Raw genomic sequence first — 20821 nt, 5'->3', positions numbered from 1 at the left:
ATGATATACGTATGAGTTTTGTCCCTAGGACATATCAAATATACGCAGATACGACACTGACACATGATTGTCAAGCAATTTTACCAGTAGGACATTTGAGTCACTACAGAGAAGTAGCTACCTCATGTTATCTCTTAGCTGCTGCCGTAGCTAAAGCCCTAAAGCTAATGTGGCCGACTGTGTTACTTTTATATATGCCACTGGTTGCATCCCAAATGGAACCTTATAACCTTCTTTTGACCAGGATCCATCAGGACAAAAATATGTTTAAACAGCATATTTTTTTGTTGGTTTTTCATTCAAATTATAAGAACATTTCATAAAATTCCACGTGAATTCACAGCAATGGTTTGGGTGTCACGGTGCATCCCTTTCAGATGGTTACACATTGCACCAGTACTACCATTACTGTACCTCAATTCCCCCTCACCAAGTTTGCCTTTCGTTCTCAGAGAATTGCCATACAGGACTTTGCTGCTCTTGCTTGCCATTTTCTGCAATTTTCCAACTGTTAATGACGATGACGTAGTGGTGGAGAGTGACTCCCGGCGCCGACTCCCGTTTTTTGTGTCAAGATAGCCGGGATCGACTTTTAAGATTCAGTATTTCTGGAACAGAAGAGACTGAATAGTTGCCATACTTCCAAGAACACAAAACCTCGCAACTTTCATAGCGAGTTAGCGAGGGACGGAGAGAGATGGGAGGGTCGGCCACCAGGCAGACAGAGTAAGAACCGTGCACTAGGCCTATCTATCTGCATCTTGCAATGGAATGCTGTGTCTTGGCTTGCAATGTCTCACAACTTCAGTAAAGCAGGGCCTATGATCAATGAATAAGCTAGGATATTCTACACACAACATTTTACATTTTAGTCTTATCCAGAGCAACTTCAAATTAGTACATTCATTTTAAGATAGTTAGGTAAGACAACACATCACAATCGTACTAAGCACATTTTCCCTCAACAAAGTATTTATCAGCAAAGTCGGTGCTAACCTTCCCACTAGCCATGATTGGCTGAGATAATGAGAGGGCTGGTGACAGGAGAGACCATGTGACTTGACTGTGCCGAGTGACTTGAGATAAAAGAGGAAAGGGCCGAGAACCCTTGCCCCGAGGGACTCCAGTAGTGAGAGCACGTGGTGCAGACACAGATCCACGCCACCTAGTAGGAGTGACCTGCCTGGTAAGACACCCAACCCTGAGAGGGTGGAAAAGAGGATTGATGGTTCACGGTGTTGAAAGCAGCGGATAGATTTAGGACGATGAGAACAGAGGAGAGAGAGTCAGCTTTAGCAGAGCGGAGCACCACTGTGACACAGACGAAAGAGATCTCAGTTGAGTGAGTCGTCAAGAAGATGATTCTGAGAGAGATAACGATAGAGTTGGTCAGAGACTACACACTCATGTGTTTTGGAAAGGAAATAAGGGATACTGGTCTGTAGTTTTTGACATCAGCAGGGTTGAGTGTTGGTTTCCTGAGGAGGGGAGTGACTCTGGCCCTCTTGAAGTCAGAGGACGCAGCCAGTGGTCAGGGATGAGTTGATGAGGGAAGTGAGGAATGGGAGAAATTCTCCAGAGATGGTCTGGAGATGGGAGGGGGGGATGGGGTCAAAGTGGGCAGGTTGTTGGGCCGGTGGACATCACTAGTCATAGGATTTCATCTGGAGAAAGAGGTCAAGCCACAAGGTAGTTCTCTGTGAGTGGGACCAGTTTATGAGTGAATGACGAGCGGATGTCGTCAACCTTTTTTTCAAAGTGGTTAACAAAGTCGTCCACAGAGAGGGAGGAGGGAGGCGGTGGAGGAATAATGAGGGAGGATAAAGTGGAAAAGATTTTCACATCACACACAGGCAGAAACTTAAAATGTAGAGGTGATAGAAAGTTGCCTTGTCAGCGGACACAGAGGAAGAGAAGGTACAGATGTGGGATCTTAACTTGATCACTTTTGTCGCAGAGAATCTTCCTGCTGCATCAGGAAATTCAAATGAGCCTTGTGAATCTCTGAAAATGAGCAGTTCTCCTCTCCATGCAGGGGAAGTCGAGTCATTGGGATCAGGGCTTTCTGTCAAGTAATATTCTCTCTTCAGTGTGCACATATAGTCCTACCGTGTTCGTGTGGGTTTGATTCCAGCCAACACCCATCTGGCACAAATAACTCAATCTCCCCCGATTTACTTGATTAAGTTTCACGTTTCAAATATGGGCAGTCCGGGATATTTGACCCACAATCTTGATAAGAAATTACTATACCAGACACTTTTGGTTAAGATAAATAGGAAACAAATAAAATAATATCTATAGGCTACATCAACATTAGTTTCCATTCATACAAAGTGTTGGATAAATTGCCACAGTAGATTTGGCATGGTAAACAAGGAAATATTTTTGTTCTATTGTACGGCCCTTAGTCTGATCAAAAAGGGCTAAATTGTTCCAATGGCAACACCGACATCATCTTTTAGAGAGCGATAATGAGGTAACCAATAATGGTTGCAATTGTGATCAACTGTGGGGGTGAATTTAGCACGTACTGATGGTTTAACGAGACATCAGCTGGCAATAATTTAATCTAGTGCAATTTATGGTTGAAATAAACCCTATGTTATTTGATTGATTGTAAGTCGCTCTGGATAAGAGCGTCTGCTAAATGACTTAAATGTAAATGTTAAATGATTATATTCCAATAGGCTACCCGATAGCCTAGCCATGCGATAATTTGATTTGGGCCATCAGTTGATTGACAGATGTAGGCAGTATCTTGTCTTGCATGCTTTGCAAATTCACCAAAGTATGTTCCACAACTTTTCCCCCCATCTTTTCATATTGAAATGGACAGCTACAACACAGGGAGATCGGCTGACATGACGAATTGTGGGTGCTATCATATTTGACCTCCTCCTCTGGTTTCTTCTCTGTTCTTCAGCAGATGCAGACTCAATCACAATCATTACCAAATGTTGCTATGCTCAAATATTTCTATCATGATATAACTACTCTCATTTTCATTCCCAAAATGATCTCTGCTTATTTTTGAGCAAGAACTGTGGAGACTAGAGACATGCTTTTTCATTTAAAAAAAAATGATTTATCTTCTTTTTGATTTACCTAGAATGTTGTTGTTTCATCCAAACCTTTTTCATTTTCTTCAAGCTGGTTATTTAGCAGCATCATAGAATCTCCTAGCTAGCTCGACTTCATGGGTTATACTCATAATAAAAATATATGTTTTCCACAGGGCCAAAGACATGAAAAATCGCTTGACTTTCTTGAGGAAGAACGATTTCCACGGCAGCAACCCAACAAACGGGCTGGAGAAAGTCCTGAAGTCAGTCAAGTAAGAGCCTCCTTGTAAAGAACACTCTGGATATGAGTTTCCCCTAGTTACAGATCTAGGACCAGCTTCCCCTCGTCCAATCCTGTCCTTAACCATTCGTGGTGGAAATGCATAACTGACCCAAGATCATCGTCTAGGGGCAACTTCACCCTCCACTGTAAAGCACACTCCATCCACTGGTGCATCCCAAGACCTCAGAAGAGGATACTGTAACTCAAACTGACTTCATACACTAGTCATTTGAAAAGCATTACTGTAACAAACCAACACCTGTCGATCAGTTTATGATCAGCATATCATGTTTTTGCAATGAGAGAACAATTACTGTCACCGTTTTCCTCAATCACCTCAACTCCGTGCTGCTCACAGTAGGATATACATTTAATCATAGTCAGATTATAATGATAAACACTTACAGTACCAGAGGCACAGTGTGAGAGAAGGGTTTTTCTTTGAAAAGCTCACACACAATAATACGAAATGTGATGTATTCGTCCTTTGTCTTTCTGTGCTGTCATTTTTAGGCCCTCGCCAGAGGAGGCCCTGAAGTGGGGGGAATGCTTTGATACGCTGCTGGCTCACAAATGTACGTTTTTCAACGCACTAAGATCCTAATGTCTTTATTTTTTATTTATAAGGTGCTTCACATAGTATTTTTTATTGTAATTTCAGAAAATGTCCATAATGTATTTGCCGCTAATAGTAGAATGATAGTATTTCACAGTATTACTTCCCCGCCAGTGTTGTGATTGGCTGTGATATTTGCCTGTTGGTTTCTCCCGCCGGAGCGGCATCTGTTGTCACAAAGGGAAAGATGTTCTGACTTTGTGGCTGTGCTATCTGGTGGCAATAGCTCTGTCATTTCCTAGTTCCTAGCGATTTAGATGGTACAATGATTCCCTACACTATTCAGTGCTTGTTTTCTCACATAAATTGAAATTGAACGAAGTGTAGAATTTTAGCAAGCAGAAAATGAGAGCTTTCCACTAGATAACACAGCCACAATGTCAGAACCGCTTTCCCATTTTGGCAACAGATGGCTGTCATCAATAGACGAAGATCTCAGCCAATTATCAAGTTTGCAGACAACACAACAGTGGTAGGCTTGAGGGTCCTCAGTGTGGTGTCAGGAAAATAACCTCTTACTCAATGTCAGCAAAACAAAAGAGATGATTGTGGACTTCAGGGAACAGCAAAGGGAGCACCATTGTATCGACAGGACAGCAGTGGAGAAGGTGGAAAGTTTTAAGTTCCTATCACCGACAAACTGAAATGGTCCACGCACACAGTGTGGTGAAGAAGGTGCAACAGTGCCTCTTCAACCTCAGGAGGGTGAAAAAATGTGGCTTGTCCCAGAAAACCCTGACTAGTGCACAATCGAGAGCATCCTGTCGTGCCGTATCACTGCCTGGTACTGTAACTGTACCGCCCACAACCGCAGGGCTCTCCAGAGGGTGGTGCGTTCTGCACAACACATCACCGGGAGCAAACTACCTGCCCACCAGGACACCTACAACAACCAAAAAAGATCATCAAGGACAACAACCACCAACCGAGCCACTGCCTGTTCACCCCGCTTCCATCCAGAAGGCGGGTACATCAAAGCTGGGACAGAGAGAGAAGCTGTTTTTCAATCTATCTCAAGGCCATCAGATTGTTAAACAGCCATCACTAGCACAGAGAGGCGGCTGCCTACCAACAGACTTGATATCATTGGCCACTTTAATAAATGGAACACTAGTCACTTTAATAATGCCACTTTAAGAATGTTTACATATCTCACATTACTTATGTCATATGTATATACTGTATCCAACACTATCTATGACATCTTAGCCACTCTGTCACTGCTCATCCATATATTTTATATATTCTTATCCCATTTCCTTTACTAGATTGTGTGTATTAGGTTTTGTTGTGGAATTGTTCGATATTACCTGTTAGATACTGCTGCACTGTCGGATCTAGAAGCATAAGCTTTTCACTACACTCGCAATAATACCCGCTAACAATGTGTATGTGACCAATCAAATTGGATTTGATTACAAAACTGTAAGTAATACTGTGAAACACTATCATCCCACTATTAGTGTCAGATACGTTATGGACATTTTCTGAAATGATAATGCAAAAATGCATGTGCATCACCTTTAACTTTTGTTTAGGCTTTTGTTTAGGCAATGTATATTTTCCAAGGGAGCCATACAAAAAATACCTTGGTCTCAAAATGACTGTGAATGAATAAATTTGACCATTCTGTCTTGGACAGATGGAGTGGCAGTCTTCCAAAGGTTCCTGCAGACAGAGTTCAGTGAGGAGAACTTGGACTTCTGGTTGGCCTGTGAGAAGTACAGGAAAATCAAATCCCAGTTCAAAATGGCCTCCCGAGCAAAACAAATCTTCTCAGAATACATGTCCATACAGTCCTGTAAAGAGGTAAAGCCAATACACAGTACACACACCATGGTTCATCTTTAGAGTAATAATTTAGTGATGCTGCTACTATTTGAGCAGTGCGTTTTTGTGAGAAAGTGTGTTACAGATAAGATGTATTGTTCTTATTTATACCATTTAGAGATACAAAATGGAGTAGGGTGAAGTTGCCCCTAGGTGCTGATCTTGGGTCAGTTTGTCCAGTGATATATATATATATATATATATATATATATATATATATATATATATATATATATATATATATATATATATATAAGAGTACATTCGGAGTATTCAGACCCCATGATCCTTATTCTAAAATTGATTAAATTGTTTTTTTTCTCCTACACATTTTACCCCATAATGACAAAGCAAAAACCGGTTTAGACATTTTTGCTAAGTTATTACAAATACTTAGCTGAAACATCACATTTACATAAGTATTCAGACCCTTTACTCAGTACATTGTTGATGCACCTTTGGCAGCGATTGCAGCCGAGTCTTCTTGACTGCTACAAGCTTGGCACTCCATTGTTCGGTAGCATCGCTGCACAGCTATTTTTAGGTCTCTCCAGAGATGTTCGATTGGGTTCAAGTCCGGGCTCTGGTTGGACCACTCAAGGGCATTCAGAGGCTTGTCCCGAAGCTACTCCTGCGTTGTCTAAGCTGTGTTTCCTGTTGGAAGGTTAACCTTCGCCCAAGTCTGAGGTCCTGAGCCCTCTGGAGCAGGTTTTCATCAAGGATCTCTCTATACTTTGCCTGGTTCATCTTTCCCTCGATCCTGACTAGTCTCCTAGTCCCTGACGTTGAAAAACATCCCCACAGCATGATGCTGCCACCACGCTTCACCATAGGTATGGTGCCATGTTTCCTCCAGACGTGAAGCTTGACATACACGCCAATCTTGGTTTCATCAGACCAGAGAATCTTGTTTCTCCATGTTCAGAGTCTTTAGGTGCCTTCTGGCAAACTCCAAGCGGGCTGTCATGTGCCTTTTACTGAGGAGCGGCTTCTGTCTGGCCACTCTACAATAAAGGCCTGATTGGTGAAGTGCTGCAGAGATGGTCATCTTTCTGGAAGATTCTCCCATCGCCACAGAGGAACTCTGGAGCTCTGTCAGTGACCATCTGGTTCTTGGTCACCTCCCTTCCAAATCATGTCCAATCAATTGAATTTGCCACAGGTGGACTCGAATCAAGTTGTCGATACATCTCATGGATGATCAATGGAAGCAGGATGTACCTGAGCTAAATTTCAAGTCTCATAGCAAAGGGTCTGAATGCTTAGGTAAATAAGGTATGTGTTAAAAAAATCTATAGAAATTTGCAAAAATTTCTAGATCCTGTTTTTGCTTTGTAATTGTGGGGTATTGTGTGTAGATCGAGAAGGAAAAATATTTATTTAATCCATTTTAGAATAAGGTTGTTACGTAACTGATTAACGCATGAGTAACTCATGAGGACCACCACAGGAAAGGTGACCCAGAGTTACCTCTGCTGCAGAGGATAAATTCATGAGAGTTACCTGCACCTCAGATTGCAGCCCAAATAAATGTTTTGAGTTCAAGTAACAGACACATCAACATAAACTGTGGAAGGGACTGCGTGAATCAGGCCTTCATGGTCGAAATGCTGTAAAGAAACTACTACTGAAGGACACCAATAAGAAGAAAAGACTTGCTTGGGCCAAGAAACACGAGAAATCGACATTACACTGGTGGAAATCTGTCCTTTGGTCCGATGAGTCCAAATTTGAGACTTTTGGTTCCAACCGTTGTGTCTTCGCGAGACGTAGAGTAGGTGAACGGATGATCTCTGCATGTGGGGTTTCCGCCGTGAAGCAAGGAGGTGGTGTGATAGTGTCACCAGCAAAGCACCCCAACACCATGTGCTTTATTTCAAATTCAAGGCACACTTAACCAGCATGGCTACCACAGCATTCTGCCGCGATACGCCATTCCATCTGGTTTGTGCTTAGTGGGACATGGACCCAAAACACACCTCTAGGCTATGTAAGGGCTATTTGACCAGGAAGGAGAGTGATGGTGCTGCATCAGATGACCTGGCCTCCAAAATCACCTGACCTCAACCCAAATGAGATGGTTTGGGATGAGTTGGACCACAGTGTGAAGAAAAAGCAGCCAACAAGTGCTCAGCATTATGTGGGAACTACTTTGACTGTTGGACAATCATTCCTCATGAAGCTGGTTGAGAGAATGCCAAGAGTTTGCAAAGCTGTCATCAAGGTAAAGGATGGCTACTTTGAAGAATCTCAACTATAAAATATATTATTTTATAACTTTTTTGGTTACTACATGATTCCATATGTGTTACTTCATAGTTTGTTTTAACTATTATCCTACAATGTAGAAAATAGTAAAAATATAGAAAAACCCTTGAATGAGTAGGTGTTTTTAAACTTTTAACTGGTACTGTATATATACACCTACTATCGGTTTTGATTCAGAAGATGTGTACTTTTCCACCTATTATTTCATATTATTTTTGGCTGACTGCAGCAGATGTGGCTAACAGCTGCGCATGTGCACTCTCATGAGGCAAACTCTTACAGGGTGACTACACAGCTCGCGTCGAGTGCGCGAGCGCTGCAATTAAAAAAATATATATATATATTATTCAATTATTGCACCCACACTGCTCACGCACGCCAACAAACATCTGCGTTGCCAAGGGCTAAAATAGAAGTCAGTTCTATTTGTGACGCAGATCATGCTGCAAGCCCTGCCTCTCACATCTCCTCATTGGTTTATAGAAGCAGGTACCCACGTGCCATTTCCTCATTGGTTATACCCACGTGGGTGACTGAAAGACGAACGAGGTCGGTGGCGATAATGCACCTAATTTATGAAAGTTGCCAATCGCAATATAAAGTCCAAAGAAAAAGCCTGGGAGGAGAGAGGACTAGAAATGATTCGGTTGACCGTTTTTATGTGTGGATTAAATGTTGGAGTAGAGGACCTTGTGCATTTCAGGTAAAATAACAACTCAATGTTTATATTCCAGGACAAATTAGCTAGCAACAGCAAGCTAGCTAAATAGGGCAAATTAGCTAGCAATTGCAAACTAGCGAGCTAAATTGCCATAAATGTTTAATGCTTTTTGACCTGTCCCCAAATTAATGTAATTGGTTGTGTTTTTTATATTTTAACATGTGTGTCGTGATCGCGTTTGGTGTGGGGGGACAAATAAATGTGCGCATGTGCGCAGCCGGTTTAGTTTCCGTGTGAGTTTTATGGGGAGAAGGAGCTGGCGCAAAAGTTAAAACCAGTTAACCTGAAGTTATTTCTGAAAAGTGAAAATCCAAAGATGGTATCAAGAGCAAGGTGGAGTTTGGTCGCTGGCTGCAAGAAATCTAGGGAAGACGACACAAAATGTCACTTTTTCGTAGATGGCTCGTAGCAATGAAAAAAAAACTGTAAATTCGATGTATACACTCCTACAGCCAATCTAAGTGTGTGTAATAGCCTTGCACTTCATTGACTAAGAAAGAGATATATATACAAAAACAAAAAACACAACTCAAACAACGGTTCCTTCTCTATTCTGCATTGTTGTATTCGGCACATTTGACAAATAAACATTTGATTTGTATTCCCATCGACTGGATATGGTACCGTGCCAAAATACAGAGGCGCTTATGAGAAAAGTGGCAAAGCGAGCATCTGGTGGTAGGTAATCTAATCATTGCAGTTTGAGTTGATCTTATTGTGTTGTAACCATTGCACCATATAATGTAGATATGGCCTGGGCGCTCTACCGGTTAGCATGTGTGGCCTGTCTTTATGACAAGGGGTTTGAAGAGATGAGACAGTAATTGTGTCACCTAACACTGCAGAACAGACAGATTAAAATGTAAGGTTGTTGCATTTTAATTACTTGTCTACTCGCTTATTTCATAATCAGAATCTCCAATGTCTGATGTGTGTTGTGCAAGCCATGGTTTATTTTCATTTAACATTTCATGCTTTTAACAACTGTATAGATCATGTTTTAGGGAAGACCTAGATGCAGACAGTGTCAAAGTAACAAACGTTTATTACTCGAACAGGGGGCAGGCAAAAACGACAGGTCAAGAAGGGCAGGCAGAGGTCAGTAATCCAGAAAGGTACAGTATGGGGGGCAGAATGGTCGAAACCGGGAAACAAGAACTAGGAAAAAGACAGGAGCAAGAGGGAAACCGCTGGTAATCTTGACGAACGAAACGAACTGGCAATAGACAAACAGAGAACACAGGTTTTACACAGGGGATAATGAGGGGAGACAAGCACAAAGACGAGTGTGACAGTTTTGCAATGCGTGAACTACATTGCCCCAGGTAGGCCTATTTGGTTGCATGTAGTCTGGTCTATTGTGTATTCGTAACCTCCACCTCCCCTGTCGATAGCGGCCATGAGTATCCTAACAATATAATTACTTTTAGCCCCATGGCCATAAAAAACAAACATTCATTAGATATTACAAACATGGTATCACATTATACTTGTGTTAGGATGGAAGTTTTGCTTTGTCAATACACAATAATAATAATTTGGCATATAACCCATACTATACCAACTGTCAATTCCTTTCACGTTTACAATGGTGTATATATATAACAGACTACCATTGTGTCACAAATAACTGAGAGGTCAATGACCCCAACTCACTCGGCGATTCTAGCCTCAAAGAACCAAGCAACAGCAAGCTCCTCTGGCACCCATGTGAGTTGATGTTGTCAACTGTATATTTTCACACCTTTTCCTGATGTGTTGCCTAGCCATGGCGTATTAGCATGACTACATGTCAGGCAACTGTATAGCCAACTGACATTTACTCCTGAGGTACTGACCTGATGCACCATCTACAACCGCTGTGATTATTATGTGACTATCCTGCTCATCTATAAATGTTTGAAAATCGTTTTAGAACAACCTGGCATTAAATGGGAATGTACTCTTGTCTCCACCCGGCACAGCCAGAAGAAGACTGGCAACCCCTCAGAGCCTTGTTCCTCTTGAGGTTTCGTCCTAGGTTCCTGCCTTTCTAGGGAGTTTTTCCTAGCCACCGTCCATCTACATATGCATGGCTTGCTGTTTGGGGTTTTAGGCTGGGTTTCTGTATAGCCCTTAATGCTGACGTAAAAAGGCTGTTATAAATACTTTTGATTGATTGCGTGGAATAACTTGGCCCAAGATCCACCTGGTGTGTTTATTTGTAATTATTTTTGCAGTCACAGTACCTAACCTTTTTTTGCGAATGTATTAAAAATGAAAAACGAAATCGAGCTCAGTTGCATCCTGTTACCATTGATCATCCTTGAGATCCTTTCTACAACTTGGAGTCCACCTGTGGTCAATGCAATCGATTGGACATGATTTGGAAAGGCACCCACCTGTCTATATAGAGTCCCACAGTTGGCAGTACATGTCAGAGCAAAAACCAGGCCATGTGGTTGAAGAAATTGTTTATAGAGCTCAGAGAAAGGATTATGTCGAGGCACAAATCTGGGGAAGGGTACCAAAACATTTCTGCAGAATTGAAGTTCCAAGAACACAGTGGCCTCCATCATTCTTAAATAGAAGAAGTTTGGAACCCCCAAGACACTTCCTAGAGCTGGCCGACCGGGCAAACTGAGCAATCGGGGGAGAAAGGCCTTTCTCAGGTAGGTGACCAAGAATCCGATGGTCACTCTGATAGAGCTCCAGAGTTCCTCTGTGGAGATGTGAGAACTTTCCAGAAGGACAACAATATCTGCAGCACTCCACCAATCAGGCTTTTATGGCAGAGTGACAAGACAGAAGCTACTCCTCAGTAAAAGGGACATGAGAGCCCACTTGGAGTTTTTTTTTAAATGCACCTTAAGGACTCTCAGACCATGAGAAACAACATTCTCTGCTCTGATGAAACCAAAATTGAACTCTTTGGCCTTAATGCCAAGCATCACGTCTGGAAGAAAACTGGCACCATCCCTACGGTGAAGCATGGTGGTGGCAGCATCATGCTGTGGGGATGTTTTTCAGCAGCAGAGACTGGGAGACTAGTCAGGATCGAGGGAAAGTTGAAAGGAGCAAAGTATAGAGAGATCCTTGATGAAAACCTGCTCCAGAGCACTCAGGACCTCAGCCAAGACAACGCAGGAGTGGCTTCGGGAGTGGCCCAGCCAGACTGGACTTGAACCCGATCGAACATCTCTGGAGAGACATGGAAGTAGTTGTGCAACCAATGGTGCTTCAACAAAGTACTGAGTAAAGGGGCTGAATACTTAAGTAATTGTGATATTTCAGTTTCTTTATTTTGAATAAATTTGCAAACATTGAAAAAAATAACTTTCATCACAGTGTATTGTTTGTAGATTGATTTTTAAAAATGTAATCAATTTTAGAACAAGGTTGTAACAAAAGGTGTAAAAAGTCAAGGGATCTGAATACTTTTTGAATGCACTCTACCTGTAACTTCGACTATTCACAAGTCCTTGGAGTCTTCCACTTCCTGAAAACCAGTGTAGACCCCATAAGGCGATAGATATTTGGCTCGGATGGCATTTACCACGCAGGATGGGACTGGAATCCGGACTCCTGGACCCAATGTCTTACCACAAGAGGACTTACCATGGAGGACACACCATAGTGCTCTCCAAGCAGCACGTTAAGATATGAGCAGCCCTTTTTGGCTTAGAAGCGAAAGAAACGCAAACCTATTATAGGCGAGGTGCTGGCGAGCGGAGTAGAACACTTGAAAAATTAAAGGGAGAGCTGCACACTCTAGGAGCTCAGATGCAATAATGTAATAACCTAATAACCAATGTTGACAGACAAGATGTCTCATCAGGGTATAAGAATAAACACAGGGGTGACTAGTTGATATAGTGTCAAAGGATACACACAGGTGTCTGTAATCATTGGCGGGTGTGGCCTGATATCATTGGTTAATTCTCAGATGTAAAAATAACATACCAAAAACATGAAAGGATAGCATACGATCATAGATACAATTTGGCTACATAGGCCTACAAACATTTACAATAATCACTAGAATGGCTTCAGATTAAAGTCTACGTTAAGACCGAAGGGAGCAAGGGTCTTTAAATTAAAGATCCAGGCAGCCTCTCATTTTAACAATAAATTGTCGCGGTCACCCCCTCTCCTAGGGAGGGTGACCTGTTCGATGCCGATATAACGTAGGGATGAAATCGAGTGGTTTGGCTTATCATTCACATGAAGTTGGGTAACAACCTGCAACCCACCCTGATCCAAAGTAATTATTTTTAATAGAGCATAATCCATAATCACGTTGCCAATTCCTGTTGTGTTCTGTTTTTGTTTTTCTGTCTTCGGTTGGGGGGTACCATATTGTTTGTTTTCATTATCTGTCTGTTTGTCAAACTGTAAATTCATGAACAAAATATAAAAAGTACCATTCAACGATACATTAGCGTGCCTCCACTAGTTTTTTCCATCACTCACAAGTATTTCGGCGTCAGACACGTTTGTAGGTTGTTGTTTACTTCTTAAAACTAATCTGTAACACTATGCATGATGCAAAAACTTGCCTCTGATTGTGAATAAGGGCCTTACGTGCAGTATTTATGTAAAGGGATTCCCCCACGAGAGCTCTGCTGTTGCAGTCTGCCACATAAATTAATGATATAAAATAATCGCAATCGTTTTAGGTGGAAAACTACACATTTTCTGAGAGGACAGCATAGTTTCAGTGTATGGAATCACTTGGGAAATGTTGGATTTTAGGTAAACCTCCCCTTTAATAGACCAATAAGAAAGAGTTCCAAACCTCTCTGCCAATAATGGAGTTTTCCGTTTTCCCTTCCCCGGTCAGACCACTCCCAGACAATTATTTCTTAAGAAATTGCTCTTGGTAAGAAGCTATTTTTGTTTCTTTACCATTTTGAATGAAAACAAATCACAGTAAGGTACAGTATTTAACTCTTACCCAGAAATGATTTGATAGTGAGATAAAAACAGCTGCATTGATCCTTTAAATCTAGAATCCTTAGTTACTCCATCCATTTTTGGATGTATAAATTAGTGATATATAGGAGCTTAGTTCAATTGTTGTACCAAAATACTTTTTTTACTCAAGTTTGTAAACAATGTACATGTGAACAAAGTGTATAGCCTCAAAACATGGTTCAAATTATAATTTTGATATGATGGATGGTCAGTCTATGCATTTGAGAGTGGTTACATTTCTCCAGGCCTGTCCCTCAGCTTTTTCCCAAAACAGAGGCGGGGTAACCAATTTGTTTCAATTAAGGAGTCACTTTAAGGTTAGGATTGGGGGAAGGGAAGCTGCTCCGAGAGTTGTGCCTAGGGGAAACCTCACTCCGGAGTATATGAAACATTAGCAGGGTGTGATATTTAATGTGGCAATCAGCGGTTGAAACAATAAAGTGACGGTTTTGCTAAAAAGCTGAGGGATGGGCCTGGAGAAATCTAACCACTCAAATGCATAGACCGAACTATGGATGCAAAGGTATAGTTTTAACCATGTTTTGAGGCTATACAGTGTTTGTTTACATTACTTTGCTTACGGAGTAAAACAAGCTTATATTTTGGGTTCTGATGGGGTACAACAGTTGAACTCCGCCCATGAGGCATTTATGTTATATTCTACAAAAATCAATGTATATATATCATTCATTTATAAATGTATGTAGCTCCTGCTCCTCCCTTTTAAGAGCCTTCTTCCAATAACAGGTGAATCTGGACTCCTACACCCGAGAGGTCACGAAGGAGAACTTGCAGAGCACCTCGGCATTGACCTTTGACCTGGCCCAGAACAGGATCTATGGCCTCATGGAGAAGGACCCGTACCCTCGCTTCCTGCGCTCGGACCTCTACAGGGACTTGACCAACCAAAAGAGGTTCAACACCATGGTGCCAGATCTGCCCTGAATTGGAAGAGAGATTGAAGACATTGGATGACTTGGAGCCCTGGTTTGTGTTCATTAGAGGGATGGACATTGGAGAGCTGTGCCCAGGTGACATTCACGTTGTCTAAATTGGTTTAGATTATGGTTTGGTACTATTTTTGTCAGTGTTATATACTTACCTCATCTGATTCTCCATGGGCATTTTCCCAACCTGGTTCTGTGGTCATTGGTTTCTGACGAGTTAATTTAAAAAATGTTTTGAACAAATACAGCTTCCATATCCTCATTGGCCTTCCTGTTTGTGGCATAGCCCAAATCTTCACTGCCTTCTATTTCTGTGTGTAACACAGGCAGATTTCTGACACTTCACTATTCCAAAGACTAGAAGATGCTATACACTATATCTAGGAGGTGTTCAACATAGCCAAGAGGCCTTCCAGTGTATTCAAACCGTTGTGCAATCAACAAACATGGTGCAATGAAATCCCCCCCCAAAACATTATACAAGCAATCCTATATGATCTTTTAATATTTCAGCATTGGAAGCTCTGCAATACAAGGTGGTTGCCACTGCTTACAGAAAACCTTCACCATCAGCATCCAGATACTAAGTGCAATATGAATGTGTGCCTTCAGAGACTATTCACACAACCTTTCCTCATTTGAGATTAAAATGTATTTCATTGTAATTTTTTTATCAACAATTTACACAATACTCAAACATATGTACAAATATATATATAGATATAAAAGGAAAATTAAACACTAATATATCTTGATTAGATAAGTATTCAACTGCCTGAGTCAATACCTGTTAGAATCACCTTTGGAAGCGATTACAGCTGTGAGCCTTTCTGGGTAAGTCTAAGCGCTTTCTACACCTAGATTGTGGAACATTTGCCATTCTTTACAAAAGTAGGCAAGTTCTGTCAAATTGTTTATTGATCATTGCTAGAAAACAGATTTAAGTAGATTTTTAAGTCAAAACTGTAACTCAGCCACTCAGGAACTTTCACAATCTTCTTGGTAAGCAACTCCAGTGTAGATTTTGCCTTGTGTTTTTGGTTATTGTCTGGCTGAAAGGTGAATTCATCGTCCAGTGTTTGACGGAAAGCAGACTGAACCAGGTTTTCCTCTGAAATTTTGCCTGTGCTTAGCGCAAACTCCCCAGTCCTTATCGATTACAAGCATACCCATAACATGATGCAGCCACAACTATAGCGTTGAAGTCAGAAGTTTATATACACCTTAGCCAAATACACTTTAACTGAGTTTTTCTTTTCACAATTCCTGACATTTAATCCTAGTAAAAATTCCCTGTCTAAGATCAGTTAGGATCACCACTTTATTTTAAGAATGTGAAATGTCAGAATAATAGTAGAGAGAATTATTTCTTTCAGCTTTTATTTCTTTCATCACATTCCCAGTGGGTCAGAAGTTTACATACACTCAATTAGTATTTGGCAGCATTGCCTTTAAATAGTTTAACTTGGGTCAAACATTTTGGGTAGCCTTCCACAAGCTTCCCACAATAAGTGGGGTGAATTTTGGCCCATTCCTCCTGACAGAGCTAGTGTAACGGAGTCAGGTTTGTCAGCATCCTTGCTCACACATGAATTTTTCAGTTCTGCCCACACATTTTCTATGGGATTGAGGCCAGGGCTTTATGATGGCCACTCCAATACCTTGACTTTGTTGTCGTTAAGCCATTATGCCACAACTTTGGAAGTATGCTGGGGGTCATTGTCCATTTGGAAGACCCATTTGCCACCAAGCTTTAACTTCCTGACTGATGACTTGAGATGTTGCTTCAATATATCCACATAATTTCCCTTCCATATGATGCCATCTATTTTGTGAAGTGCACCAGGCCCTCCTGCAGCAAAGCACCTCCACAGCACGATGCTGCCACCCCGTGCTTCACGGTTGGGATGGTGTTCTTCAGCTTGCAAGCCTCCCCCTTTTTCATCCAAATATAACAATGGTCATCATGGCCAAACAGTTCTATTTTTGTTTCATCAGACCAAAGGATATTTCTCCAAAAAAGTACATTCTTTGTCCCCATGTGCAGTTGCAAACCCTTTTTTAATGGAGGTTTTGGAGCAGTGGCTTCTTCCTTGCTGAGCAGGTTATGTTGATAAAAGACCCGTTTTACTGTGGATATAGATACATTTGTACCCGTTTCCTCCATTGACGTCATTGTGAAATCCCTGAATGGTTTCCTTCCTCTCTAGCAAGTTAGGAAGGACTTCTGTATCTTTGTAGTGACTGGGTGTATTGATACACCATCCAAACTGTAACTAATAACTTCACCATGCTCAAAGGGATATTCAATTTCTTATTTGTTTTGCTTGCTCGACTGAGGGGCCTGAAAATTATCTGTATGTGTTGTGTACACAGATGAGGTAGTCATTCAAAAAAATCATGTTAAACGCTATTATTGTCTAATAAAATGCATTTGCTGCACACACCCAGAGAAAATGATTTTAATGTAGAGGTGCTGACAAATGGTGAATAAACTGTAAGCTATATATAAAGTGTGTTTTTAAACGCTATTATTGCACAGAGTCCATGCAACTTATGTGACTTGTTAAGCAAACTTTTTCTCATGAATTTATTTAGGAGTCGAACACTTGACTCCAGACATTTTTTTAAAACATAATTACAATTTTGACATTATGGGCTATTATGTGTAGGCTAGTAACGAAAAGTATCTTAACTTAATCTATTTTAAATTCAGGCTATAACGCAACAGAATGTGTAAAGATTCAAGGGCTGTAAATACTTTCTGAAGGTACTGTATAAAGGAGAAATAGTATATTACCCTGTACGTTTTTGTATTATAGTATCTTATATAATAGTAATTGTTTTAGGGAGGTTCATATACTACATACAAGTAACAAACAGCGATAACATGGAAAAGCAATTTGTCATCAATAATTAAGCTCATGACATCCACAGCACATATGACTTTTAGAGACCCCTAAGGAGAAACATTTATCCTCAAGGAGAAAAAACAAACATGTTAACCAAACAAATGGGTCATATGAAAAAGAGAGACTGAAGTTATAGAATAACTGGTTTGTTACTTATGCTGCAAATGTATAAAGACGCGTTGCTTAATAAGAGTGCATTCACTATGTACAATCTAACATATGTTATGTTTTTCTACACATGAGAGGATCCAGACAAGAAAATTGTCAAAATCATATTTAAAACTCAAGCCTTTTGAGCTGGCAACTCATACGACCCCATCAAAGAGGAGACTCAAACATGACAATGTCGTCTGAACTTTGACACCCACGTCTTAATTTCAAAGATGTCTTCTCACAGAAGTCCGTTTGAGCTACAAACTAAGTCACCAACAACAGATAAGACTCTCATAAACATTTAGCACTCACTTGTTTTACTGTACATCGCACACAAGCTTTAGGGGCGTCATCGGAAGGTAACCTGTGAAAATAGCACAACATGAATAGGGTATAAAAAAGTGCCATAAACAAAGTGACTAAATATGAGTATTGATGTGTGTGTGTGTAATATATATATATATATATATATATATATCAATCATACACACATCTATACCCATATTCAGTCACTTTGTTTGTGACACTTTTTATACACTATTCATGTTGTACTATTTTCACAGGTTACCTTCCGATGACGCCCCTAGCTTGTGTGCGATGTACAGTAAAACAAGTGAGTGATATATATATATATATATAATGACGAAGCTTGCAGTCATTCGAGCGAGCGTGTGTGCTACGACCGGAACATTAAGCTAGCCAAGACCAACAACACAAACAAACTGACTATACAGATACAAGTTGTGGGTGGAGTTAAACTGACTGTACTAAACACTCTCCTACGCCGAATAGCCTGAAGCCACAGGGCTCTTCTCACAGGCTCCATTTTCCTACGTAGGAGCATTGCTAAATCAATGACAGAGTTGGCTCTTGTACAATGGAAATATTTGTTTTTCCCAATTTTTGAGCGTGGTCGAGGGGAATTCCTTATTATTACGTGTGACTATTGACTCAAACTATAGGACAGACATTCCAAAAACGTATTCCTTTTGATTTCTTTTTGGGCTGTTTTGCCATTTATGAATCTTATCAATGTTTTTCTATGGGCTAAAACAGTAAAAGACAAATTCATTATTTTATACCTACAGGGGTCCTAAAAAGCTATTTAGCTAAATGGTATGACTATCTTAAAACATGTTAGCTTAGTAGATAACACAAACCAAGGGCTTAGATCAGACGTTCAAATAAAATGACTGGTAAGAGCAGTGTAGATTCTGAACTTGTATCATTTTAATTGTCAGTTCCTATTCAATGGATGCGAAGAGAAATACTGATCGTTTTACTGTATTTCATGTATTGTTAACATTAACTTCAATGCAGTATGACCACAATGTTACTTTTGTTCTCCACCATTAGGCAAAATAAAGTACTCTGAAATGGCTGTTGCTTTAGACAAAAAATTTAATAAAAATGTCAGTTTAATCTTGTCATGTCAGACTGGTCTTGTTTTTATCAATACCAAAATACAATAAAATCAAGTATAACATGGCCTCGTATCATTTAATTGCATAAACTGTCAAGCTATTCCACAGTCCAAAGGACACTGGAAGTTGTGGTTAGTGCCCTCACTAAGATTAGAAGGTTCGATCCCAGGTCGAGGTATACTTTAAAGATGGGTCCTGATGCCTCTCTGCTTGGCATTAAGGAGATGGATTGAGGGTAAGTCCCTGCATTAGACTACTGTCCTGTCCAGGGGGCACATTAAGCTGCTAAATGCTACAGAAACAGAAGCTAGCCTCCTGCCCTATGGGCTTAGTAATTGCTACTGCACCTGCATATAGGTCCAGCTGGTGGACGCGACTATGTGTACTGTCACCTACAGAACACTATAGAGGGCAGTGACAATCATACAATAGGAATGACTACAACAAAGACGGTAGATACATGTTCATCATGTATGTAACTTTCTCAATCATTTACCAAAATAATCTGAAATACAACCAAAACTAACAGCAAATGCATCCAACAAATTTGTAGAGTCACAAGCTTGATGTAGTCATTGTGTGCTATGAATATACGATAAAATATTCAACTTTTTACTACTTTAATACACATTTTATCATTTCAAATGAAAGCCACGGTCACTGTCCCAATACTTCTGGAACTCACTGTATATCCACTTCAGGTCAAATTTATGGCCAGCAATATGCAATTCACTTAAACAATTACTTAAAGGTATTTCTACAAGTTTAGGAAAGACGAGAGGTTTAAATATACATTTACCTGAACTTGAGGACATAAGGTCAAGGAATATTATTTGCAGACAGCACACAAACTGAGGATTGGGTGTCCTCCAGACCACTATCCATCTAGCCAACCATTTCCCTGAGATATTGATCTCTCTGCCTGCACCCTACACTCTGGTCGGATGTGGAAACAAGTTCAAGTCAGGACGTGCAGGACACAGTTTCCTGTTCAACTGGTGTTTTTTCCCCGCTTCGAGGGAATAGGTTTTGGCAAACTACGCTCTTAGAAAAAAAGGGTTCCAAAAGGGTTCTTCAGCTAGAATGTGTACACCTTCAGAGATAGTTATTTAGTTATACCATACTTAATGACATCACAAAATAATAAAACACTAACATGATTATTCTTTAGATCCCCACCAACCGTTCCAAACATTTGGATGGCAGAAATGCTGTTCCAATGTCCAAAATTTGGACATTAGAGTTTTTAGGTAGCAAGAGTCTCTCTGCAGCAAAGGAATTTCTTTCCCAATACTGCAGGGCAAAAAGTTCTAAATTTACAACCCATTGTTAAGCAATAAAACAGTCCCAACTTCCCCCTCTCCTCTCCTGTGGGAGAGGGGGGGGGTTATGGCTATCTGTCAGCCATTGCCAGTTGATCTGGCACATTTGATCCTCACCAAGGAGAGAGAGTCATGAGTCATGAGTGTTGTTTCTAAAATGACGTATTTGGATGTTTTTGGAACCTTTGTTCAAGTTCTGTCCCCACTGCAACTGCAGAACAAACTGCAGAACAAGCATGAGGAAGTCGAGTTTCTCTAAATCAAGTGAAATCGCAAAAAGTAGTGTCTGGATACTCTACTAATAGTAGAAGTCCTTAAAGATGA

General features: G+C 40.6%; 1 protein-coding gene across 3 annotated transcripts in view; it reads left to right on the top strand.

Moving 5' to 3' along the window:
• LOC135545889 (regulator of G-protein signaling 3-like) overlaps positions 1-18124 on the top strand; it is an 82821-nt gene extending 64697 nt beyond the window's left edge. For all 3 annotated transcript variants that reach the window (XM_064973865.1, XM_064973849.1, XM_064973856.1), the window contains 4 exons: positions 3239-3337; positions 3862-3923; positions 5607-5773; positions 14487-18124. In XM_064973865.1, coding sequence (XP_064829937.1) covers positions 3239-3337; positions 3862-3923; positions 5607-5773; positions 14487-14684 — 526 coding nt within the window. In that variant the 3' untranslated portion in view covers positions 14685-18124. The remainder of the gene's footprint in view (positions 1-3238; positions 3338-3861; positions 3924-5606; positions 5774-14486) is intronic.
• Positions 18125-20821: the final 2697 nt, after the last annotated feature.

Source organism: Oncorhynchus masou, chromosome 1 (assembly GCF_036934945.1).
Source record: "Oncorhynchus masou masou isolate Uvic2021 chromosome 1, UVic_Omas_1.1, whole genome shotgun sequence".
NCBI classification, from domain to species: domain Eukaryota; kingdom Metazoa; phylum Chordata; class Actinopteri; order Salmoniformes; family Salmonidae; genus Oncorhynchus; species Oncorhynchus masou.
The sequence above is the reverse complement of the archived record's forward strand: the minus strand, read 5'-3'. Positions and strand labels throughout refer to the sequence as shown.